At 41.0% G+C, this 26,983-nt stretch overlaps 2 protein-coding genes and 1 long non-coding RNA gene across 6 annotated transcripts in view; 1 reads left to right on the plus strand and 2 right to left on the minus strand.

The window, feature by feature from the left end:
• The window catches only part of CPQ (carboxypeptidase Q), a 557,221-nt gene extending 555,641 nt beyond the window's left edge, over positions 1–1,580 (minus strand). For all 3 annotated transcript variants that reach the window (XM_035276584.3, XM_078352659.1, XM_078352658.1), the window contains exon 1: positions 1,434–1,580. The gene's annotated coding sequence lies outside the window, so the exon portion shown is untranslated. The remainder of the gene's footprint in view (positions 1–1,433) is intronic.
• Positions 1,523–22,991, plus strand: LOC118148332 (uncharacterized). Its single transcript, XR_004735106.3, has 3 exons — positions 1,523–1,648; positions 12,962–13,021; positions 22,329–22,991. It is a non-coding gene; the product is annotated as an uncharacterized LOC118148332 (long non-coding RNA).
• A 1,129-nt stretch (positions 22,992–24,120) lies between these two features.
• SDC2 (syndecan 2) overlaps positions 24,121–26,983 on the minus strand; it is a 113,941-nt gene continuing 111,078 nt past the window's right edge. For both annotated transcript variants that reach the window (XM_002759126.7, XM_017965469.4), the window contains exon 5: positions 24,121–26,515. In XM_002759126.7, the coding sequence (XP_002759172.1) occupies positions 26,352–26,515 (164 nt within the window). In that variant the 3' untranslated portion in view covers positions 24,121–26,351. The remainder of the gene's footprint in view (positions 26,516–26,983) is intronic.

The raw sequence follows: 26,983 nt of genomic DNA on the forward strand, positions 1-26,983 counted from the left end.
AAGCAGAGACACAATGCTACAGAATCTCAAACAGGGCAGGTGAAGTAAGCAGAACTCCATGAAATCATCTGTAATTTCATCTTCTAACCCTGATAAAAACGAATCCCAGAGGTTTAACTCAGGAAAGGTCCCTAGCTAAACAGCCACATTTTGGAGATTAAGAAATTAAAACCTAAAGAGATCAAGTGGCAAATCCAAGGTCATCCAGCTCTTCTGGAACCTGGGCCTGGAAACTAAGAACTGCTGCAGTGACCAACTCTATTAAAGCTATTTGCTAAGCCTTTGTGTACAAACAGATAATGTCTCTCTGGGCCCTCTCTTTAGTCTCCTGCAAATCAGCCAGCATCTGTCTCAGGAAAACAGACAAGATCCTTAACAACTCTGAATTCAAAAGAAATGCCTGGTTTCACAAACAAATTGGAGTCAGGTGATTTTGCCTTTAAAGTCATCCTCATCTTTAAGAAATACATGAAATAATATTATAGTGACGATGATTCCTTAAACGTCCAAAGTGGAAGTGAACAAAACACAAGCAAAAAAAAAAAAAAAAATTCTAGGCACATTTTGTTTTAAGCAAACACATATAGCCACGTCCACCAAAAATGGGGCATTTCCAGAGGTTATTTTAACAGAATAGAACTCTTTTTAAGTGGTCCCAATCAGAATGTTCCATTTGCAAAAGTGCGACATGTACACAACTTTTTGGAAAGGTATCAGAAAATAGGACTTGTAAGCCTATGTACGTCTCCCACTGCTTCCACTTCACGTATCTTTATTTTCACTCATGCACTGCTTCATTCAGCTCGATCTCCTACTTACGCATTCACTTATTTGTTAATTCACTCAGTTCTATGGCGTAGGTACTCATTCAATTACTTATTGAGTAGCTCTGAGTCCTAAATCAGATGGGACTTTGCCCTCATGGAACTTAGATTCTAGGAGTGTCTAGTAGCAGAAACTAGACGCAGCAAAAGCGAAAGTACACGGTAAAATGGGAAAGGAACCGCAAACGAAATGCATAAAGCACATTGGAGGCTCAGGGGGACCAGGAATGTTCGCAGAGGCTGGACGAAGGTTCAGCTTGGAGCTGAACCCTGGAGCTGAGGGGAAGGGAAACCGCCTTGGGAAGCACTGCTGAGGGCTGTGCTTGCTGCTGTTCCGCTACAACCTCCTCCACCCCACGTCACTCACGGCTTCCCCATTTCTAGGCTGGGTGCCTTCAGCGTCACCGAAGGGGCAGCCCCAGGCTGCCACCCTGCCGCCCGCCAGCCAGGTCCTCCCGTCACTCCCACCAATGTGCGTTGTTGGAAGTCAGTTCCCCTCTGCTCCCTCCCCAGGCCTGCTCCAGCCTCAGCCCGCCCGCCCGCCGCGGGTAGGCTCCAAGGCCTCGGCCCAGCTGCCCGCGGGCACTGCCGGGTCAGCGGCACACGCACCTGACGGGGCGGCTCTGACGGCGGCGACGGAGGCGGTGCCCAGGACCGGGCTCGCGGCCTAGTCTTACGTTGGCGGCGGCCACACCCCTAACCAGGCAGGGGCCGTCCGCGCTGCCTCGGGACTGCAGCCCTGCTTGCCAGCCAGGCGGCGGGCCGAGAGGCGGGGCGAAGGACTGACTCCGGGGCCGGGTCGGGCGCCACCTCTGGAACGCCTGGTGGGTGTCTCACTCGGTCTCCGAGGGCGACCTCAGGGCCACGGATCGACCAGAAGGCTCCTCAGCTTCTGGGCTGTGGTTCCTGTTAGAAAATTGAGTGTAGCCCTGGGTCTCGAGCCCCTAGGCCAGACTCCTTGGTGCAGGGGCTTTGCCTTCAGACTCGGTGCGGAGACCAGGGCCGAGTGCTTTTCAGAAGCGCAGCCTCAGGCGAGGCGAGCAGCAGAGGCCTGAGAAGGCACAGGGCTTGGCAGAAGGGTCCTGTGCTTCCTCACTGGGTACCCGTGCAGGTAGAGAAGGACGGGGCTGCAAAGCTGAAAGGAAAGCGTGAAAGGTTTTTTGTCTGTCTCTGAGCCTGAGTAAAGGCCATGCTTTCTGAGCTGTCAAACGCTTCCCAAAGGGAAGCGATTATTAAACCGTTTTCCCATCCTGCCATTTGTAGGATTGTTAGGCGGTGATGATGGAAGGCAGGGAAGATGACCCGAACTGAGGGATCAGAAAGAGTCTTTTCTCTTTCGTGTGTGCCTTAATTCTATGAGGGTGCCCAAGAAGAAAGGAGACTCATCTGATTACCAGGGGTGGCTTATCTCTACAAGTTACACGCATTCTGGTCACAGAGTATGTGCTCAGTGTTTTCAATGCTTTATGTTTTGGTAAGTGCAAATTCCTTTGTTTAACGAAACTCTTATCAAATGCAAACAGTTATCTTTGTGAAACACTGAGCAGTTCCGGTCTCTCCTCTTAACTAAAAACCAAAACAGAACTTTTAATTAAAAAAAAAGAATGTAAAAGCACATGTTCACTGGGAACACACACACACACGCACAAAATGTGCAAAGTCCACTCACCTTAACAGTCTCTCTAAATCTAACTAGCCCTGTTGCCCACAGAATAAAGTGTGATCCCATTGGAGGGTCGTCATAAACATGACCCTGGCCCACCTTTCCAGAATCATCTCTCGGATGCCATATCCAGCCCCACTGAATTACTTTTTTCTCAAACTATCAAGGGTAAAAGACAAGTTTTTATTATTTCCAATCTGACACAGACCATTATTTCTGTAAAATACAATTCAAAACCTGCTCGCAAATGAGAAAAAAGATAAAAACTACAAGCCCAATTTTTATTACAAGTGTATAAGTATGCCAAAAATATAAAATTAGTTTTTCAATTTTTGATTGTTGTTTTTAATTTCTAAATGCTTACTCACAATTTCTATACTTACCTGTTCATGGACCAGTAAAAACTGTTCACTGACTGACAGTGGTGACTGTAGTTTAAGTGGCATTAACTTCCTGTTCTTAATTATGTCAGATGCTTTTCAACTTCTGGGCCTTTTCTCATGTTTAATGCCAACAAAGTTTTTTCCCACCCAAGTTTCAACTTGTAATAATAATAATAGCTTCACATTTATTGAGTGCCTTGTGCTCAGACTTCCGATGTATTAACTATGAATTCGTATCAGTCCTATGAGCTACATATCATTATCATTATTATTTTTGCCCATTTTACAGAAAAGGAGACGGAAGATTAGAGAGGTCAAATCACAAAACCAGTGAGGTACAAAGTCAGCATTCTAAACTGAGCTGTCCTGATTCTGAAGTCCAAGCAATCAACCAATATGCTGGGTTCTTCTCTGTGAAACCTCCCCATTTGCTTTCAAGCTGAAATTAATCACTCTTACTTATACCTCTAACATTTTTTACCATTGGCAATGCAGCTGTGCTACATTGTAGGGACCGTTCCTCATGTGAACTATCTATATTATCCACAGCTGGCAGGCTGAAACAGCTGAGTCTACTGAACTGCAGAGATGGTGGCTTCCCGTCCCTCCAGGAGCTCCATCCCAGGGAGAGATCAGAACTCTGTTCATAGAACCTTTGGTGGAGTGGTTTAAGGAGGTCCTGCCCAGTGAGGAGGAATGAATAGGGATCCTGCTTATAGAAGCACTCTGGCTGCTTACCATTCATGTCAGCTTCCCACACTAGGCTTTAAGCTTCTAAGTCCAGTGACATGTGTCTGCTCACACTAATCACTGGAAGCAGAGTTGATTCTCATCTTTGCATTACCGCTATCTTTTATGCTTACTTCATGAAATGTTTTAATTATTTGTTATTGTCAGCATCCTCTACTAGACCATACAATGTTCAGTTATCTTACCAAAGACATTTTTATTTATTTAACTGAATAAGCACGTCTATAGCATGTATAATGAGCCAGGTACTATTCCAAGAATTTTAAAACCTCACAAATTGACCTATAGAGTAGATATTATTTTATCCCTATTTAAACTGTGAGGAAACTAAGGCATAGAGAGGCTACTAGTAAGTTGCAGGGCCAGAATTCTAAGCCAAGCAATATGCCTGGCTCCAGAGTCTATTTCTGAACCACCGTGCTATGCTGATTTTCCAATATCATGTGTTCTTCCTGCTTAAAACACTTCACTGCAGGGAGATCAATTCCAAGATAGTCAATTAGAAGCCTCTGCCCACAGCACTCAGAGAGGAATTAAAAGGGGCAAGTGAATTCAGTACCTTCAACTGAAGTATCCAGATTCTTGCATTGGGATTGACTAGGTAAACCACTGGCCCATGGAGAATGAAAAAAATTTGGATGGGGCTGGGAAGCCTACCTAAAAGCAGCACAGAGACAAAGGAACCTCCACCCCTAGCCAAGGGAAGTGATGAGTGATTATGCAAACCAGGAACCATGCTTCTCCCATGAATCTTTGCAACCTGCGGCTCAGGAGATCCCCTCGTGAGTCCACACCACCTGGGCCTTGAGTTTGATACACAGAGCTGTGTGTTGTATTAGCAGAGCAGCCACTCAGGCACATACAAAGAGACACAGAAGTTTTACATACTTTCGCCCCAGGATTTCCAGCAAGGCAGGAAATCCATCTCTAGGAAGGAGGGTGAATCCAGGGAGCCAAGACAACAATTCATTCCTCCCCACTGGGCAGGACCTCCTTAAGCCATTCCAGCAGGGGTTCTATGAACAGAGCTCTGATCTCTCCCTGGGATGGAGCTCCTGGAGGGAGGGGAAGCCACCATCTCTGCAATTCAGTAGACTCAGCTGTTCCAGCCTGCCAGCTGTGGATAATACTGATGGTCCACAAGAGGAAGGGTCCCCCACCATGCAGCACAGCTGCCTTGCCATATTGCAGCCAGACTGCTTCTTCAGTGGGACCCCAATCCATTCTCCTTCATGGGTTGGTCCTCCCTGCAGGGACTACAGTCACTCCAGCCAGGGCTCTATGGATGGAGCTCTGATATCTCCCTGGGACAGGTTGCCTTGGAGAGAGACAACCACCATCTTTATGGTTCAGTGGACTCAGCTGCTCCAGCCTGCCAGCTGTGGAGAATACAAGTGGTCCAGAAGAAGAGGGCCACAGCAAGGGCACAGAACTTGGCTGAGGCTGAAATGGCTGAATTGATAGAATTAGCCTTCAAAAGGTGAGTAATAATGAAATTTGCTAAGCTAGAGGAGCATGTTGTAATCCAATGCAAAGAAGCTAAGAATCATAATAAAACAATCCTGGAGCTGATACCCAGGATAGCTGGTTTATAAAAAAAAATAATAATAACTGAACTGATGGAGCTGAAAACACTACACAAGAACTTCATAATGCAATCACAAGTATAAATAGCAGAATATACCAAGTGGAGGAAAGAATCTCAGAGCTTGAGAACTGTCTTTCTGAAATAAGACCAGCTGACAAGAATAGAGCAAAAAAGAATAAAAGAGAATGAACAAAACCTCCTAGAATATGGAATTATGTAAAAAGACTGAACCTACAACAATTGGGGTACCTGAAGGAGATGAGGAGAATAAAACAAGTTGAAAAACATACTTCAGGGTATCATCCAGGAGAACTTCTCCAACCTAGCAAGACAGGCCAACATTCAAATTCAGGAAATCCAGAGAACTCCAGTAAGATACTCCACAAGAAGATCAATCCAAAGACACATAATCATCAGATTCTTCAAGGCAAATGAGAGAAAAAATGTTAGGGGCATCCAGAAAGAAAGGCAAAGTTACTTACAGAGGGAAACTCATCAGACTAACAATGGACCTGTTTGGTGGAAACCCTACAAGCCAGAATAGATTGGGGGCCAATATTTGACATTCTTAAAGAAAGGAAGAAAAGATGAGTCAAGCCAAGGGACACTTCCTTTAATCTAAGTTCCATCAGTACCCATGACCCTCATCTACCTCTGGAAGATTCACTTCCAATATCTTGCTTCTTGTATTCAATAATTATTTATTAAACATTTATTTATATTGTTTTAATAAACCATATAATACTAGTAATCATAATGATATTTCAATTCAGCACAAAATTTTAACATTCAGGACGTGGACAAAAAAATTTTTTAATTAAATTTTAATGTGTATTTTTTTGTGGTGGAGAACTATGATGGGGCGATCAACATTGTGAAGCATAAAAACTTGGGCAATAGAACCCAGAATGGAGATCATTGGGATAGAAAAACAACTTTATGGAAGAAAAGAAACAGTGCAAAATTTCTGACTATTTAAGAGTTTTTCCAGGCATTTTTTAAGTGTACCATGGGGAGTATCTGCTTATTGCAGAATCTAAATTCCATTAGATACATTTAGAAGAGGGATAATAACAGTTGTATCTTGAAATGTCAATATTTATAAGATGCTACAAAAATTTTTTTAATGTTACAGAAATGTGCCAGGGAGTACATTAGCCAAAACATTTGAAAAGCAGGGGTTTACAGTAGACAACTTAGAAATTAAACTCTGCCTCTGCCATTTATTAGCTGTATCCCCACAGGCAAATCACTTAACCTCTCTGAGCATTCATTTTCTTATCTATAAAATGGGAGATAACAAAACCTACTTTAAGAATTAGATTTAATTAAACTTATAGAAGTTCCTAGCAAGTTTGGCATATGCTAGGTACTCAATAAATAATAATAGCTAACTCTTTTACCTATGCAGGGTCAGGATCATCCATATCACTGCCTTCTACCTCTACATCTTGTCCCACTGGAAGGTCTTCACGGGCAATAACATGCATGGAGCAGTCATCTCCTATGACAACAATGCCTTCTTCTGTATCCGCTTAGGCTGTTATTTTTTACAAGTAGAAAGAATACACCCTAAATAATGATAATAACTATAGTATAGTAAATACATAAACCAGTAACATAGCCTTTTATTATTGCTATCAAGAATTATGTATTGTACATAATTTGGTGTGTAATACTTTTATATGACTGGCAATGCAATAGGTTTGCTTACACCTGAATCACCACAAACATTTAAGTAATATGATGACTGCAATGTCACTAGGCATTAGGGATTTTCCATTATTGTGCATACCTGTGGTTCATTCATTCTCATTGCTATACAGTATAACTAAGTTGTACACATACACCACAATTTATTCATCCATTCTACTGTTGATGGGCATTTGGGAAGTACCTAGTTTGCATTTTAAAATGAGTAAAATAATCGCCAGATTTTTAGGGCTTGGAAGATATTCACAGAGCATTTGCGATGTATTAATACCTTGAACGAGTTAATGTACTCTTCTCCATCCTATCCTTCGGCTTGTATATCCAACTGCTGACTTCACTTCTCAACTTGGATATTGCTATTGTTTGAATATAGTTTGTCTCCTGTGAACCTCATGTTGAAATATGATCCCCAATATGGCAGTGTTGGGAGGTGGGGACTAATGAGAGGTGTTTGGGTCATAGGGGTGATCTCCCATGAATAGATTGTTGCCCGCCCTCTGGGGCAACAATTTTGCTCTTAGGAATGGATTAATTCCTGAGAGAGCTGGTGGATTAAAAAAAAAAAGTGTGTCTTCCTCAGTTCAATTCCCTTGCTTCCTCTCTCACCGTGTGATCTCTTTGCAACACCTGCTCCCCTTATGCTTTCTGCCCTGAGTTGGAAGAGCCTGAGGCCCTCACCAGATGCAGCTGCCCAAGCTTGACTCTTTCATCCACCAGAATTATAAGCCAAGTAAATCTCCTCATTAGTTACCAAGCCTCAGGTATTCTGTGATAGTAACACTAAACAAATTAAAACAGGTATCTAATAGACATCTCTTCCAACTTACCATGCCCAGATATGTCTCACCTGCAGTCCTCTTCATATCTGTTGGCAACTCCAACCTTCTAGATGCCCGGGCCAAAAGCTATGGTAACATTTTGACTCCTTTCTTTCTCTCACACCTACATCTAAGGCATTAAATAACATTGGCTGTACCTTCAAAATAAATCCAGAATTTCAAGTATTTGGTTTTTATATGGTGTGATAAAGGCTAGTCTATAGGAAAGCACATCTAAGTGGGGAATCTAAGTCACAGTGGAGGACAGAGAAAGTTTCCTGGAGGAGGGGATGTTTCAACTTCATCTTGAGGAATGATTAGAATTAATTAGAGAAGGTGACAAGACATTCTAGGAAGACAGAACTGAGTACACAAAGACCTGGAGGTGTAAAACAGCACGACCCATGTGGGACTTCAAATAATGGATATGTAGAGGAGGAGATGAAGTGGACAATCAGGCAAGGATCAACTCCAAGAAAGTTAAGAGATCAATTAGAATACAGACTACCACAAAGGAGTCATACAGGGAGCCATTCAGTACACAAAGACCTGGAGGTGTAAAACAGCACGACCCATGTGGGACTTCAAGTAATGGATATGTAGAGGAGGAGATGAAGTGGACAATCAGGCAAGGATCAACTCCAAGAAAATTAAGAGATCAATTAGGGTACAGACTACCACAAAGGAATCATACAGGGAGCCATTCAAGAATTATAAGCAGAATAGTATTATCCTCCAATTTCAGGACAGTGCAATATATTTCCACAATGGCAAACATTTTTCAGAGATGATCTCAACCAACTACTGATATATAACATATCACCCCAAAAACTCAGTGTCTTAAAACAATACTTATTTATTCTTGTTTACATGTCTGTGTGTTGACCAGGATTGATCTAGACTGGACTTGGTTGGGCTGCTCTGCTTCAATCTGCAGGTCTGTCTGGTCTCATTTCCTTCCTGTAGGTTGGGCTTGGGTCTTCTCCATGTATGTTCATTCTGGGGCCGAAGCTAAAAGGGAAGCAGATACCTAAGGGACATTCTCATCCTTTTTGAGCAAGTGAGTCTCCAGGGCATGCTTTTCTCATGGCAGTTGCAGAAGCCCAGAAGGCGGCAGAAATTGTGGTTCCCCTTAAGTCCCAGGCTTAGAGTAGGTGCGTAGTAACTTCTACCCACATTCATTGGATAAAGCAAGTCATGTAGCTGAGTCTAGAGTCAATAGACAGGGAAGTCCATTATGCCTTTAGTGGGACAAATTATAAACTCACTTGTAAAGAGTGTGGATAGATGGAGTGGTGAAAACCTGGGGCCAAGAATTTTATCTGCCACAGAGACCATTTTTATTCAGTACTAGAGACTGCATGGTGCAATAGGAAGAGTATTAGCTGTGGAGTTACACAGACTATCACTAAATAGCTCTGTGCCTTTCTCCAAGTTATTTAAATTTTTCTGGCCATCATATTTCTTATGCCTAAAACCTATTTTGATACCTCCCCACCTTACAAGGGATTATAAGAATTGCATGTGATGTTGGGGCTTTGTACTTTGGGCACCAGTGCTAATTCAAATCTTCTGACTGCTAGCTACATCTAGTGTGTTCTGTTTCTACTAGTAAGAACTACGGAAGGGAGATAATGGTTGGATTGTGGTGCTGAAAAGTTACCATATGGAGAGAAAAAACCCAATAGGACCCAGAATACAGCATTACTCCAAGATGTCTATTAACACCCACTCTTCTGGCAACTACAGCTATTTTTCTTTGGGGGAAAGATGTGTCTCCCATAAGAAAGGCCAGTCGTTTGCTAATATGCATTTGATCTGGCAGTTCTTTTTCACATACACTTAATTCCATGGCAGTCTGAATTTTTGGTTCATGGATAAGAGGGGTGTTTAACCCAGAAGGGTCAGGGACAACACTGGGCAGGAAGCACATGGGAGAAGTGCCCCTGGCATTGCTTGAGAGTTTGTTCTCTCTGGGTCTGCCACTTCTGCTCTGTCCAAACAGTCTCTCTTAGCCAAAAAACTATGCCAAATACAATAACCAGAGCGTTCTTATTTATCTTTTCAGATTGAACCCAACCTGCCCAACATCTCACGGCTTTCTGAATCTCAAGTCTCTTGAGTCCCACGTTGCTCCACAATTCCACTTTCCTCCCATCTTCTTGCTCTTCTATTCTCAATAAGCCTTTTCCAGTGGAATTTTCTAGAGAGAATTAAGCTTAAATGCTCTAAGGCTTCCATTATAATTATAAATTAATTTTTCTTCTATGCATCTAGAATAGTATCGCTTTATACCATCCTTGGAATAGTATAGATAAGAATTACTTAAATCGTTTTTTGGAGGGTTTAATTCTCTTACAGGAATCCTAGTTGAGAAAGGCTGCTAGAGTGTTGTTCTTATCATGTGGTAGGAGACGGACCCCAGCACCATATCTCCACATTCCAATATATGGTATGGGGACAGAAGAAGTGGGAGCAGGGAGATTCTTTAAACAATATGACCTGGGAATTGCATGTATTCCTTCTGCTTACACCTGGTTAGCCAAAACATAATTTCATAGCCAAACCTAGTCACAAAGGATATTTGGAAAAGTCATTTCTAGCTTGGCAGCCATATATACACAGCTAAGACTTTTAGATATTTTATTACTAATAGAAAAAAAGATGGAATAAATGGAATAAAAAGATCATAGATATCCAAGATGGCTGATTGCTAACAGCTCAGGATTGTAGCTCCCAATGAAAGCGCAGAGAACGAGAGGACGCCACACTTTCAGGCGAATTTTCGTTGCTCACGGACCAGAAGATTCCCAGTGGAGGAGCCCCATGGGTCACCAGCACTACTCTTGTGGACGGCACAGCGGTTTTGCCGGCGCCTCGGTGCGGCAGCTCTTTGTGCAGAGTAAACGGGAGGAGATTCCCGGGCAGAAGAGCACCATCAGTCTTAAAGCTACTGTTTTGGCCGGCGCAGTGTGTTGCTTGGATTCCAGCACTGGGAATCAATAAACTGGACATCCACTCAGAAACCCAACTAGAAAGGCAGTAATCGTAAAGAGGACAGATGGATAAGTTTATAGCAAAGGGAAGAAACCAGCCTAAAAAGGCTGAGAATACCCAAAATCAGAACCCCTCTCCCTCTACAGGGGATTACAGTTCCTCATCAGCAATGGAACAAGCCCTGATGGAAAAGGACTGCGTGCCATTAATAGAAGTAGGCTTCAGAAGGTGGATAATATGAAACTTCTGGGAGTTAAAAGAACTTGTTCTAACCCAATGTGAAGAAACTAAGAACTTCGAAAAAAGGTTTGATGAAATGCTAACAAGAGTAGACAATATAGAGAGGAATAGAAATGAACTAATGGAGTTGAAAAACACAACATGAAAACTTGGCGAAATATGCACAAGTTTGAATAGCCGAATTGATCAAGCAGAAGAAAGGATATCAGAGGTTGAAGACCTACTTAATGAAATAAAACAAGAAGACAAGAATAGAGAAAAAAGGATAAAAAGGAATGAGCAAAGTCTCCAAGAAATATGGGACTATGTGAAAAGACCTAATTTACATTTGATAGGTGTACCTGAATATGATGAAGAGAATGAATCCAAGCTGGAAAATACTCTTCAGGATATTATTCAGGAAAACTTTCCCAATCTAGCAAAGCAGGACAATATTCAACCCCAGGTAATACAGAGAACACCACAAAGATATTCCTCAAGAAGAGCAACCACAAGGCATATAATCGTTAGATTCACCAGGGTTGAAATGAAGGAGAAAATACTAAGGGCAGCCAGAGAGAAAGGTCAGGTTACCCACAAAGGGAAGCCTATTGGACTTACAGCAGATCTCTCAGCAGAAACCCTACAAGCCAGAAGAGAGTGGGGGCCAATATTCAACGTCCTTAAAGAACAGAACTTTCAGCCCAGAATTTCATATCCTGCCAAACTAAGCTTCACAATTGAAGGAAAAAAAAATCTTTAATGAACAAGCAAGTACTCAGAGATTTTATTATCACCAGGCCTGCTTTACAAGAGCTTCTCAAAGAAGCATTATACATAGAAAGGAACAACCAGTATTAGCCTTTCTAAAAATATACCAAAAAGTAAAGAGCATCAACATATAGTAAAATTTACATCAACGAATGGATAAAATAGCCAGTTAACATCAAATGGCAGTAACCCTAAATTTAAGTCGACTAAATCCCCCAATCAAAAGATACAGCCAAAACTTAATGGTATGCTACATCCAGACCCATTTCACATCCAAAGATACACAAAGACTCAAAAAAAAGGGATGGAGAAAGATTTACCAACCAAATGGAGAGCAAAAATAAATAAATAAAAAGCAGGAGTTGCAATTCTCGCATCTGATAAAATAGATTTCAAAGCAACAAAGATATAGTGGTAAAAGGATCAATGCAACAATAAGAGCTAACGATCCTAACACCCAGATACATAAGACCCATAAAGAGATTTAGACTCAACGAGACAGAAAATTAATAAGGATATCCAGGACTTCAACTCAGATCCAGAACAAGTAAACTCAATAAATATTTATAGAGCTCTCCATTTTAAATACACAAAATATACATTCTCCACCATAAATACACAAAATACTGATCGGCCATTATTAATACCCATTTTTAGAATAAAGCTACATTCCCATTCTTTGTCTCTCCCTCTTATTCTTCCTCTTTCTTCCTCTCCTTCACTCCTTTTTCTTTCTTTCCAAAAAAAAAAAAAAGATGGAATAAATGGGAAGATATTTATCAGTCTGCCACATTTGTCTATTATTCACCAGATAGTACTTTTTTTCTTTTCTTAGACAGGGTCTTGCTCTGTTGCCCAGACTAGAGTACAGTGATGCAATCATGTCTCATTGCAGCCTCTGCCTCCTGGGCTCAAATGATCATCCCACCTCAACTCCCAGAGTAGCTGGGACTACAGGCATGCACCATCACGGCTGGCTTTTTAAAATTTTTTGTAGCAACGAGGTTGCATTATGTTTTCCAGGCTGGTCTTGATCTTCTGGGTCCAAGCAATCCTCCTGCCTCAGCCTCCCAAAGTGCTAGTGCCAGCCTCACTAGACAGTACATTTTATAATAGCAGAAATCGTCTCATTCACTAAACACAAATAAGTTGAGTATATTTTTTAGCATAGTATTTATCACATAGAAGACCCTTAATAACATTGATTGAATTCAATCTATTTATACCCCATGCAGGTAATCCAGACAAGTGTCTTGAATTACAGTTTTCAAAAGACTCAGAGGCTAAACACTTTGGTGAGTATGTATGTAACATTTTCTCTTTTTCCTCTTTTCCTCCTCCTCCTTTGTCTCCCCCACACCTTCTTCTTCTAAGGTAATCTTGATTTTTTTTCTGAGCTAAGTTTTCTTTGTTAGTTTTAATTATTGATTATGTTGACTTTTCAAATCTTCAAGATCAATTTGTGGACTTTCACAAACCTGCAGAAGAAAACTCCTGTCCTCAATTGGGACACAAAGGGAACTGTTAAGATATGAAGATTATGTAGAAAAAATGAGTTGATATTTGTAAAAAATAATTTGTTTTTTTTGAGACAGGGTCTTGCTCAATCCCCCAGGCTGTAGTGCAGTGGTACGATCTCGGCTCACTGCAACCTCTGCCTCCTGGGTTCAAGTGATTCTCACACCTCAGCCTCCCTAGTAGCTGGGATTGCAGGTGTCCACCACCACACTTGGCTAATTTTTGTATTTTTAGTGGAGACAGGTTTTCACCATGTTGGCCAGCTGGTCTCAAACTCCTGACCTCAAGTGATCTGCCCACCTGAATCTCCCAAAGTGCTGGGATTATAGGCATGAGACACTCGGCCTGGAAAAAGTACTTTTTTAAATAAAAAGTATTTATAATGGTGCCTGGCACACAATAAATGCTATACAAGCATCATAGAGTTTAGAAGATTAGAGCCAAGCAGTCTGTGCTCTCAGCCTCTACCCATGTCACTCTCATCCTCCCATAACCAAGTACAGATGAACTCCAATTTATGCACCAGTGGCTTTCCAAAAGCTCCCTTGTAAGCTAATGTTTCAAATTATAAATGTGTTTCCCCCGAGAACAGTACTATAGATTGAGTTTGGTTCCTAGGCCAACCTATTTAAGTAGACCAAACCTATTTAACTCACACCATGGCTGATTCAGAACCACTGTGGCTCCAAGACCAGTGTCCCTCTAGGCAGAAGATGGTGGATAGGTTTAATCTCCCAACCCAATTCCAATTGATTACTTGTGGCTGCATGGATCTCTATGTCTGGAGAAGAATTCTGAGGTTGACCTTAGCAGGAGAGCATACTAGAATCAATTAATGATGTCTGAAGGAATGGGAAAAGAAGACCAAAAACCAGATATTTGTCATCTCGACTCCATTTACCTTGTCTCTGAGTACTCCTCAATCTTGAGCCCTGAAGAATGTAGGGAGTAGGGGATGAGGACAGAAGAAAGATACAGAGAGCAGAGAGGGGAGGTACACCCTGACCTAGGCTTCAGTGACAGTATAGGAGGCCCTGATGAAATCAATGGCTGGGGCAGCTCTGATGTGGGGATAAATCTGTTCAGTAGTATGATTAACTTATAAATCAAGTATTCCCATATCAGCAGTACCTGCCAAGCCCTTCCTCATACCCCAGTGATCCATCCACTAGCAAGCAAGGGGAGGTAAGTTATCGATATCTTCTATTACACTGAAATTTAAAGAAGTCAGGCTGAGAATGGTTAAATGACTTGTCACACAGTAAGGCCTAGGACATAGGTCATGAGTTATATATAAATGCAATGTCAGAGTAAAGTGAAAATGAGCATATATAACCCAGCAAGATGATCCCACAAACCACCAGCTTGCATACAGAACTGTTACTAAAGTTTGGGATGGGTGGAGCTTTGATCCATGGTGCTGAGGTTTTCAGAGTGGACATTAGGATGGGAAATAGACTTTGCATGTAGTCTGCTAAGAACTTGTTTCTCAGTGTAAACTGGAAAAAAAAAAAAGTATTTGATGCTAAAAGCAAATCCCAAGCTAGGTCACATTTAAGAGAGTACTGTAGCCCAGCAGGCCCCGAAAATGTCATGTCAGCTTTCGAAGGCATTTCACAGTTGTTGCAACAGCACTGCTGGAAAAAAGCCAGGTGGCTTTAGAAGAAGCTCAGTCCCTTAGACATAGATGACACTGCCAAGAGCAAAATAAAAAAGGGCCATTGCCTGGCTTGGCATCTGGATCCTGCAGCTGCCAAATCATATCCATTAGCCATGCCAAAGTAATCCGTGGAGAAATTCCCAATGAGAGGCCCAGCAAGTCAGAAAATTGCCTATGATCCAGGCAAGCAGTGGGTTCCAGCTCACCAGGTCCGCTGAGATTGTTGGGCAACTTTAAGAAAGTCAGCAGAAAGATTTCAGTTCCTGCCTCTTGTTCATAGATGGGCATTTTTGTGAGTGTATATGCACACATGTGTGCACATACATGTGAGAGAGCAACAGACAGAAAGACAGGGTCGGGGAAGAGAGAGGGGGAAATTGAGAAGGAGAGCGAGATAAAAGCCGTTTTGTAATTCCACTGTATAACAGGAAACTGAGTCACGGGGACTGAAATCCCACCCTGAAGGGAGAAAAGTCACGCCTACCCTGCTAGGGAGGAAAGAAAAAACAAATAAAAACTCCCAAAAGTTGGCCGAGCCGGGCAGAAGCTCTTCTCCCACCCTCACATCTGCCTTGGGCTTTTCTTCTTTTCAGATTGTTGTGAGAAAACAGATGGCTACAGAAGCCTGAATTTTAAATTTATGAATGGAAATTTGAACAGATGTTAGCAATCAAGATGGCATATAAGAATTTTTTTCATACCGTGTTTACAGCCCAGCCTCCCTCACATAAACGGGAGAATGGGCCATAAAAAGGGTAGTTTTTGATCTCAGGGACAGCCTGGATCCAGCGTGGTGATTATGTGGCACAATGGCAGAAATATTGAAAGAACAAAGGGAAAAAACACGAATCAGCTCCCTGCTTACATGCTAAATATTTATCTGCAAAATGCTAAAATGTATCTCGAAGAAAACTATAAATTCATCAGAGTACTTTCTGTTGACTTCAGGAGGTGAAGTACAAGCCCAAGGTTTAACGAGTATCTATGGACAACTAGTTACTTCAATTCTCTTTAGACTTTTCACAGGACATAGGTCATTTGTTTTGTTTTGCTTGGCTGAATGTCCCAAATATATGGGATCCCACCAAATTTCACAGAGAAGTGGAGAAGATCTGATGATGCATGCAATGTTTGGAACTGGGCTATTACTAAGAAGGGTAGTGGTAGTGGGGGTGAGGAGGAGAAGGGGGTGGGGAGATGTCAGGGTATGTGGGGTGGGGATGGCAAAGTGAATCAAACATAATCTAGGTCCTCAGTACAATTAGAACTGAAGGCAAAAGCCGATATCTATCTCTATCTATAGCTGTAGCTATAGCTATAGCTCTCTCTCTATATATATATAACAATATAAAGCCAGACAAGGTATAATATTAAAGGCTAAAGGAGTGAAGAAAAAGAAGTAAGGCTGATTGAGAGAATGGATAATGACAGTAGTTCCTGATATCCCGAGAAGAGAAAAGGATTATGGAGTGTGTGGCCATCTGGGAGAAGAAGAGAGGGTCACCCAGGATTTGTTAGCAAATCTTGTTGCTAAGATCTTCAAAAACTAGGGTGGCCATAAAGTCTGAAAACACGGATTATATCATGTTATCAGATATTGTAATGTAATAGCAACAGACCACTTATTATGTATTTACCTGTGCTTCCTGACTTTGAGGCTACCCTGGCTCTCTAGAATCCAACCACTTCACCGTGATTGTCTCTCTCCTTGAGTTCCACAATAGCTTCACTAGTCTCCCTGTTGTGTTTTTGTCCATCTCTTCACCTCCAATCAGCCTATTGTCAACATGGTAATCCAGGCAAAATCACAGCAATCCCTTTGACACACTGCTTTTCAAAAAGAAGTTCCTGCACAAGCAGCAGCCGCTGCACCTAAGAAACTTGTTGGAAATGCACATTCTCAGGTTCCACCCTCGAGTTTCTCAGAATCAGAAATTCCAGGACTGGGGCCCAGAAATTTGTATTTTTATTTTGAGACAGAGTCTTGCTCTGTTGCCAGGTGCCAGGCTGGAGTGCAGTGGCACGATCTTGGCTCACTGCAACCTCTGCCTCCTAGGTTCAAGCAATTCTCCTACCTCAGTCTCCCATGTAGCTGGAACTACAGGTGCGCGCCAGCATGCCGAGCTAATTTTTGTATTTTAGTAGAGACGGGTTTTCACCATGTTGGCCAGGATGGTCTCGATCACTTGACCTTGTGATCCGCTCACCTCGGCTTCCCAAAGTGCTGGGATTACAGGCATAAGCCACCATGCCCCGCCCAGAAATCTGTATTTTAACAAGACCTCCTGATGATTCTGATGCCTGCTGAGGTTTGAGAACCCATTTTAACCATAGGTCAGATCATGTCGCATCTTGGTTCAAAATCCTGCTCCCCAAAGTCATCACAACAACTACAAGGCTGTACAGATGCAATCTGGCCCATGGATACGGCCCTGACTACCCACCACTCTACTCTCCAGCTCACCAGTTCCTTGGCTACACTCTAGGCCTTGGCACTCGCTGTTCCTTCTGCCTGCAATGCTTCCCAGATCCCCCAAGGCCCTGGTTCCCTCCCCCATGCACCATGGCTCAATCCCTCACCAACTTCAGCTCTGCTCACATGTCACCTTTTCACTGACACACATGCATTACTTAATAATGAGGATATGCTCTGAGAAATGCATCATTAGGCAATTCTGTTGTTGTATGAATGGGATAGAGTGAACTTAAATAAACCTAGATGGCATCGCCCGTGATATGCCTAGGCTATATGGTATTGCCTATGACTCCTGGGCTACAGACGTGTAGAGGATGTTACCATACTGAATACTGCAGGCAATTGAAACACAACATTAAGTATTAATGTATCTAAACTTACATAAACTTAGAAAGAGCATAGTAAAAATATGGTAATATAATCTTACAAGCAGTCCATCATTGACACAAACAACGTTATATAGCGCATGACTATATAACTTATTCATTATTGTCTGTCTCTTCCCAGGGACTGGAATTGTGCCTGGAAAAGTGCTCAGAAAGCATTTGAGTAGGAGAATGAATTAACTATCTTTTTTTTCTAAGACAGAATCTCACTCTGTTGCCCAGGCTGGAGTGCTGTGGTGCCTTCATGCCTCACTGCAGCCTCCAACTCTTGGGCTCCAGTGATCCTCCCACCTCAGCCTCCCAAGTAGCTGGAACTATAGGCTCATGACACCATGCCCAGCTAATTTTCTTTAAAAATATTTTTGGAGAGACGGGGTCTCACTATGTTGCCAGGCTGGCATCAACTACTGGGCTCAAGCAATCTTCCCACCTCGGCCTTCCAAAGTGCTAGGATTCCAGGTGTGATTACTGAGGATCTCCCAGAGGCCAGATATAGTGCTATGTTCATCACTTCCCTTACCTCATTGAATCCCACAAGCCAATGTAATGGATATTATTATCTTTATCTTACACATGAAAAAAATTGAGCCAAGTGGAAAAATAAAAAATTAAAAAACGGATAACAGATACTAAAAGCATAAAGGAAAAGGTATCAGAAAAGGAAACGTCATGATCTCTAGGTTCTGGATCTGACATAGAGCCATATTATCTACAGTTTTACCCTCTTTACTGCTTTTCCCTGCAGTTGATCTCGACAGAGGAATTCAAGCATATTCTGGTATTTACTGAAGTAGAAAGTAATTAAGGTTGGCAAAAATCATGCTTTCAATGACGTTGGGACAAAGCTACAAGTGGGAGAATGACTCACTGCTTTATTTGCTGTTTTGTTCCCATTGTGAACAAGATAACAGAGATACTTCCTGATAATCAAATAGTTCTTACTCCTCCATCCAACTACTATATTCTATTTTAAAAACAGTACACATTTTATGTTATTAATGACCAGGTGGAAGAGGATACTTTACCTACCTATTAACTTTCTCCAAAATGTGTCAGTGATGCATTATGGGAATTTTCCTCCTTTGCAAATGAAAGATTGTGTTCTCTGCTAAGCATCTGCCAACATGGCAAACCAGTGCTAAACAGTGAATCAGGTTCATCTAAAAAGATATACTGCTAGAAGGCAGGCCCAGGACCATCCTTCTTCTCTATTTGCAGTAGTCTCCAGACCTGCAATTTCACTTTCCACAGTTTCAGTTACCTGAGGCCAACTGCTGTCCAAAAATATTAAATGGGCCAGGCATGGTGGCTCACATCTGTAATCCCAGCACTTTGAGAGCCCACAGCAGGTGGATCACCTGAGGTCAGGAGTTTGAGACCAGCTGACCAACATGGTGAAACCCCATCTTTATTAAAATTACAAAAATTAGCCAGGCGTGGTGGCAGCCACCTGTAATCCCAGCTACTCAGGAGGCAGAGACAGGAGAATTGCCTGAACCCTGAGGGCAGAGGTTGCAGTGAGCTGAGATCGTGCTATTGCACTCCAGCCTGGGTGACAGACTCTGTCTCAAAAAAAAAAAAAAAATTAAATGGAAAATACTGGAAATAAACTATTCCTAAGTTTTTAATTTTATGTAGTTCTGAGTAATGTGTTGAAATCTCCTGTTATTTTTTTGCCTCCCACCTGGGACATAAAGCTTCCCCTTGTCCCATGTCTCCATCATGTAGACACTCCACTGCTTGGTCACTGAGTAGCCGTCTTGGCTACCAGATCAACAGTCACAGTATTGCAGTGCTTGTGCTCAAGTAACTCTTATTTTGCTTACTGGCCCTAAAGTGCAAGAGTAGTGATGCTGGTAATTTAGATATGCCAAAGAGAAGCCATAAAGTGCTTCCTTTAAGTGAAAAGATGAAAGTTGTCAAATTTATAAGGAAAGAGAAAAATTGTATACTGAGGTTGCTAAGATCTAAGGTCAAAATGAATCTTCTCCCTGAGAAATTGTGAACAGTACATTGTTATAATTGTTCTGTTTTATTATTGTTGTTGCTCATATCTTACTGTGCCTAATTTATAAATTAAACTTTATCATATATATGTAAGTGTAGGAAAAAAACCTAGTTTATACAGTTGTTGAAGTCAAATAAAATCAGACATGAATCTCTAAGTTTAAAACATTTAAGTCCAGGCTAGTTGGCTCACACTTGTAATCCCAGCACTTTGGAGGCAGAGGCAGGTGGATCACTTGAGGTCAGAAGTTTCAGACCAGCCTGGGCAGCATGGTGAAACCTTGTCTTTACTAAAAATACAAAAATTAGCCAGGTGTGGTGTTGCATGCCTGTAGTGCAACTCAAGAGGCTGAGGCAGAAGAATCTCTTGAAGCCAGGAGGCAGAGGTTGCAGTGAGCCGAGATCTCATCACGGCACTCCAGCCTGGGTGACAGGATGAGACTCCATCTCAAATAACTAATAAAATAAAATGTTTTATATGAGAAGCAAGAATTGAAATTCAAGGAATGCACCTCAACTGGGTGGTCTTCAATATGTACAAAGAACAAGACAAAGTTGAAGGTTTTATTAAAAGGCGAAATGTTACCTACTACTTTTCAAGAAAGTTCATTCGCAGTAAGGTTTTGGGGAGCTGACAAGCTTTGATTGGTGAGGGACTGTGTTGGGTAAAACTAGTCTTAGAGACATAGCAGCTTGTTTCAGTAGCTGATGATAAAACTAGTTTCGGGTTACAACAGGCAGTTTCAGCAGGCAGTCTTGCAGAGAATTACATTCTTGGAACAATGTCATATGCCATACCTTCTTTTTCTCTCTGGCCCCCTTGACTCTGAATTGGTTGGATATGAAAAAAAATGACCCAATTTGTACGAGCAACTTCACACAGTATAGGGCTAGGTATCTCCATGGTTTTAGCCATCCACTGGGAGTCTTGGAATGTAATGCCTTTGGATAAGGGGGTGCTACTGTACTTAACCTTTGCAAATATTCTCATCTAGTCCCATGGCTTTTAATACCATCTACATGCTGTTCACTCCTGTGTCATCACCAGGGCTCCAGGAAGGAAAACAGAACCCACACCTGGTAGCGCAAAAGAACTTAATACCAGTCAGTGCAAAAATGTTGAAAAAGTTTTAAGGGCAAACTGGAGAGAGAGAGAGAGATGACTCAGAGAATACCAACATCGGGAAGTTGATGCTTCCCTAGGGGTAGAGAAACCAAGGGGAAAGTGGAGTTTTGAGAGTTTAGGAATAGTAGGAGCTAGGGCCATGGAGGAAGGCTTACCTGGTGGGAATTTAACCACAGAGGAGGCAAATTCATGCGAGAGATGTTGCCCAGAGCAGAGAAAGGGGAAAATACTCTGGCTTTTCCTCTCCTGGCAAAAGTACTGCAGTCTTTTGCCAGTGTCTTCTATTGACCAAACTTTCCCAGAGGCCAGTTGGCAAGGAAACTTGGGAAATGTAATTTGCATGGGTCAACCTTGCACATCCCACTCTCCTGGTATCCACTCATCTTCAAGTCATACAGAGTAGAGCAGGAAAGAGCAGGAAATGAATCAGAGTGCCAACAGGTAAATGAACACTAATACTACCCCTAAATCAGTATCTCCAGCTCCAAGAGAGGACGTCTTCTCTGAGCTCAATTCTGACATTTGTTTACCTGACACCTCCACTTGGTTGTCTAATAGTCCACTCTAAGTTAACATGGCCCAATAGAAACCCTTGGTTTACCAACTAATTCCCCTTGGTATTCCTTCTCAGAACATGATTCCTTCTCAGAACACCCACTGCTCAGCCAAAAATGTCAATGTCCTTTTTGATTCTTTTACTTCCTACTTCTTCCAACCTTTTAGCAAGATCTATTGATTCTTCCTCCCCAAACAGTTCCTCTCCACCTCCACTATGACCACCCTAGGCCAAGCCAACGTGATTTCTTCCCTAGTTGACTATAATGATCTCCTAACTGCCCATGCTACCCCCACTGTGTCCACTTATAATGCATTGTTCAGGGATCAGTTCCTGCAGACTTTGAGGGCAAGGGTTAGCAGCAGCGACTTCATTCTAAACTAACTTCTAAACATAAACTAACTTCTATCTTAATGAGATCAGTTTAGCTTCCTTGTGGGAAATAAAATATAAGGGAACAAAAGAGGAAGACCAATTAAGAGGGAACTGCACTTCTCAGACCTCTTTTTTCCACCTCTTCTGTCTCCTCACTCACCAGCTAACTGGTCTTCTCCCTGTTACTCCAACATGTCAAGCTTGTTCCCTCTTCAGGATCTTTTCACAGCTAAAATCATGTTTGTCCTGATTTTAGCACCACTGGCTACACATCAGTCAGACCTTACCCTCTCAGAGGTCTTTGCTGACTTGGCTGTAGTAGTAATGATGGCTGCTCACAAAGATCCTCTCTCTCTCTCCTTCTAGGCACAAAGTAAGATTGTACTTCTTTGCACCCTGGACATGAGATGTGACCATTTGACTTGCTTTGGCAAATTAAGTATGGGTGGAAGCTTTCAGATCCCACTGTGTGTTTCACCCTTTTTCCTTCTTCCACAGTAATAATCAGCAGTGCCTCAGAAAATGAGCCCTCCAGAGAGGATGACAATGATCCAGAACACAGCTCCCCATCCAACCAATGGGACAGAGTGGGAGCAAGAAAGGAATCTCTGCTGTTTTAAGTTGCTGAGACTTTGAGATTGTTACCATAGCAGCTGGCCTCTCCAAACTGTTACAGCCCTTCACTCCCCCCATCAGCCTACATTGTATTGTGTCCATTATGGAAATTACCAACTGATAATTTCCACTTATTTTATTTACTGATTTTATTTCCACTCTGCAACCCACACCAAGTTCATGAAAGTTCCATGTGAGCAGGGTCTTCGTCTGTGTGGTTCACCACTGAACCTTCTGCTTCTTGAATTTTCCAGCGCATAGTCAGTAGGCAAATATTTGTAGATTGAACTTCTGATGGATTGCACATACAAGCACTTGTTTGTGAATGCTATTTTGCCAACAAAACTGGAAGAAATAAATCTTGCACTCAGCATCTCTGAAGCACCAAAGCCTAACATTTCACTCTGCTATTGTGGGCTGGATTGACGGCTTGGGTTTCACCCTTCCAGCTAATTTGCAGGAAGCCAAACTGCTCCCAATGTTGCCACGATTCCATGGTCAGAAAAGGCCTGGCTGGAGATCTTATACAGCAGATAAAGAAAAATAAATGAAACTTTACAACCATGAATTGTTAAGAGTGAAGTCACCCAGAGTTTGGAGACAGAGTGGGACAGAATTGATTTTGGTACTGTTTTTACCTCTGAAAGATGTTGTTTTACCCTTTTAAAATTTTCTTCGCTGACTTAATGTAATTCCCCCGAAATGTCCAAGTCTCAAATTTCACTATTGTCGAAAAATATTAGAACTGAACAAACCTTAGTGATCACTGAATTCAGACTACTCCATTTATCACCTGGCTTAATTTTAATTGGAAACCTCTTAGGGTCTCACTGTTGTCTGTTGGGGGCTTAGAGTTTAGAAATTCACATTAGCGATAGTGTTGCTCAAAGCTGTTGCCTTTTTTGGTACTACCAAGTAGGTTTAAAAATATTCTTTGCTCGACCACCCCCTTATGTATTTGTAATAATGCTATAAAGATCACACTTAAAAGATTAACCCTACAATATTTTTAGGTTTTATATTTTTGCTCACCTAACATCTTTCCTTGATGTTTCAAAATGTCTAAGGTATTAAAGAAGTAAGCGCCTTAAAACTATGAAGTAGGACACAGTAGTTTCTTCAGGGACCCTTGAAGAAGGTAATTTTATTCTACTTAATTAGCTTACTCTCCTAGACCCTAACAGACTAGATCCATAACAAACCAGTGTATTTTGTCCAACTTGCCAAGAAGCGCATTAACAAAAAATTAATTCAATAAATGTTTGATGTCAAACTATCAATTCTCAACATTAAGAGACGGCAATTTTTATAATCTTGTTCAGTTTTATTAAACAGGTCCTAATCCTGAAATTCAGGTACTGTTCACCTGCAGCTAAATCTGAAAACCAAAAAGAAAACCCAGGTGCTATTTCCCCCATGGGCTGAAAATGGGACAGTGTGACTATTTCAAGTCTCTCCAACACAAAGCCGTATTCAATCAAGAAAAATCATTTACATGTGGTTAAGGAAACAGGAAATTTTCACATTGGCTTTCATATTTATATTTTACCAAAATTTTCCTGAACTCAGTAATCATTACTACCACTTTTTATAGTATTATTTACTGCATCTTAAAAAAAAAAAAACTAAGCAGAAAGTGTACAGTTGAAGAAAACTGGATGTCAGTCTACAATGATTTACTTTTGGCATGACAGACTTTATTTTGGCACTTTCACAAATATTTTGCTTTACAGCAGTGACAAAATATTTGCCAGAAATTTTTCTTTTCCTGGCACGGATATTCCAACCAGTTGTTATTCTTTGAATTGAATTTCACTCTTGCTTCGCACAGTTAAGAGGTATACCCGTTCCTACCCTCTGTTACTGAGGGACACTGTGTGGCTTTAGAAGGCGCTATCGTTTCCTTTAGTCACTCTAAAGTGAATTGATTCTATAAGTGATGGGGCAGGAATTTGAGAATTAATTAAGGCCATTAGGACTTAAGTAAACACTGTTCCAAGTGTTGCTTAAAAAAAATTGTTTTTAATGAATTCTGTGGCAATTCCAGGGAATGTTCTCCAAATAAAGTATTCATACTTTATTAAAAGTAAATTGTACGTTGGAAAAGTTGCTGTTTTTACTGTCTTCTTCCTTCTTGGATGGCTCCCAATTTAAAACAAAATTAATAATAAAATAGAAAAAGGAAATGTTTAGTACAGAAAGTACCAGCCAGGGTACCCTCATACCTCCATCTCCTTCCCCAGGCATCACTCTTTTCAACCATTTCAATCCTAAAGCAGTGAGGCCCTCATTTTAACACACAGAGCCTCCCTGCCTATCTTCCTTCCCTGTAAGGTGAGCTACTATAGTCCATTTATAAGTTCTTTAGTTAAGCTTCAGTAGACATTTGGAGCACAATTTCATAGGTAAGTCAATCTATACGCCTAAGCTTTAGATACCAACATCAGGAAAGCCCCCTTCAGATCTTTGGAATTTATAGTCTTAAAAGTTCTTTGCAAAAGCAGGCGTCTGTCTTAATGTTGCCAACAGCTATTCTATAAAGGTTGCAAACTTCAAAATTCCCTGGCAGCTTTCCAATATCTCTACCTAGACATACACAGGATAATACATTCAGATTTCCTCTAGCCAATTCAGAAGTGAATCTGGTAACGAAGAGTCTCATCAACAGGCTCTTTGGTGTTAATTTACAGACACTGTGGAACACTTAGAAATCAAACCCACGTCATCCTTGAGAGCAGACGGCTGTTACAAAGGGGAGATGTACATTTGATCAAAAATGCACAAAATTTATAACAGTGACATTTTCAATATTAGGCCACATGATTTATTCAGTAGTTTTGATGTTCCCAAATTACAATTTATGTCTATTCATAAGACTACAAAAGTTACCATTAGAATTGTCTGTGCTTATAAAATACCAACTTTTTTTAAACTGTTATATATACTCATTAACACCAGTCTGCAACAGGTTACATAGAATCAGAGGCACTTCAAAGGCTTAAAAAGACGTTTACAACTTAAATGCATTTTTAAGAACAAAAATTTGATTTTTCTTTAAACCTCTACTCATACCTTCAAATTGCAAGAAATTAACAAATACAGTGGCCAAAGGAATCTGCAGCAACTTCTTAAAACACTGTTAGCATCTTTGGGTTTGCTGAGGCTTGTCAGTAACTTACATCAAATCCTCCCAAAAGAAGATCTGATTAGACAGATACGACTAAACAGTTTTGTAGTAAGAATCCAATTTTACACATTAATTTGCTGTTGCAAATCTGCCCAAAGCTACAGATAATAAAAAATAAAGCAAGTGTAAAATGGATAGTCTGACACTTAAAAATTTATACAAAGCAGAAGTTAAAGTTTACATATTTGAAAATCACATATACACTAGATTACCATTATCGGAATTTTCCAAAGACAAATTGCACCATGACAGCTACAAAAGGCATAAGGTTTGGTTTTAAGGGCACAAGAAGGGAGGGCAGAGGAGAGGAGGGTGACAACAGATAAATTAACAAAGTAAGACCAACTTGATAAGGTCAATCTGAGACATGCTGACACAAATGAAACAGCTTTCATCTTTGCGTCATAGGAAAAAGACAATCATTTTGTATTTGCGCATAAAAGTTTAAACCAATTCCATGAACATCGAGGGTTTTCATAACATATTTTGCCACTGCTATTCACAGAACACTGCAGATGTTAAATTTTAATTTTATGATGTTCTAAAGAAATACATGAAAAGTTTTAAATACAATGGGATTTTATCATTAAAGTGCCAGAGTGGCTCTTTAATGAAAAAAAAAAACAAAAAACAAAAAACAAAGATCTTCGTTATTCTATGCAAAAGCTTTATTTTGAAAAGTTCAGTGATCTCATAAATAGAGACACTAAGTTGGAGTTTTATGCATAAAACTCCTTAGTAGGTGCCTTCTGATAAGCAGCACTGGATGGTTTGCGCTCTCCAAGGTCATAGCTTCCTTCATCCTTCTTTCTCATGCGATACACCAGTAGCAGGATAAGAAAAATTGCAAAGAGAAAGCCAATGACTCCACCAGCAATGACAGCTGAAACAACCAAAAGGAAGATGACTTTAGAAGAGATTCGAGAGCTGCGGACATCAGCTTCGTTGTCAAGCCCAATCTACGTACACTCATACAAGGCTTAATTTGAAAACCCCAACTGAAAAAAAAAAAAACTGGATTCAATGAAGCAAGCAAGTAACTATGTAAATCTGAAACTCCTCAGGAAGGTACAATCATTTCTTTGATTAGCTTTAATAATACCACCCAAAAACCTCAATAAGAAAATCTGGCCATGATCTTAACTAATTCTATACCTGAAAACCACTTTTATCTTTTCAGTAGTCACATTTCATATTCTAATTTTCTAATTGCTTTTTTAAACGCAAAACATAGTATAATTGACTTAAAATTTGAGTATATATGAAAAAACATGCAAATTTATTTCTATTCTTGCATTCGAGACCATCAAGTGTTCTTAAATCTTGAAAACTTCCCCCTTTAAAATAAAAT

The sequence above is a fragment of the Callithrix jacchus genome, chromosome 16 (genome assembly GCF_049354715.1).
Source record: "Callithrix jacchus isolate 240 chromosome 16, calJac240_pri, whole genome shotgun sequence".
NCBI classification, from domain to species: Eukaryota; Metazoa; Chordata; class Mammalia; order Primates; family Cebidae; genus Callithrix; species Callithrix jacchus.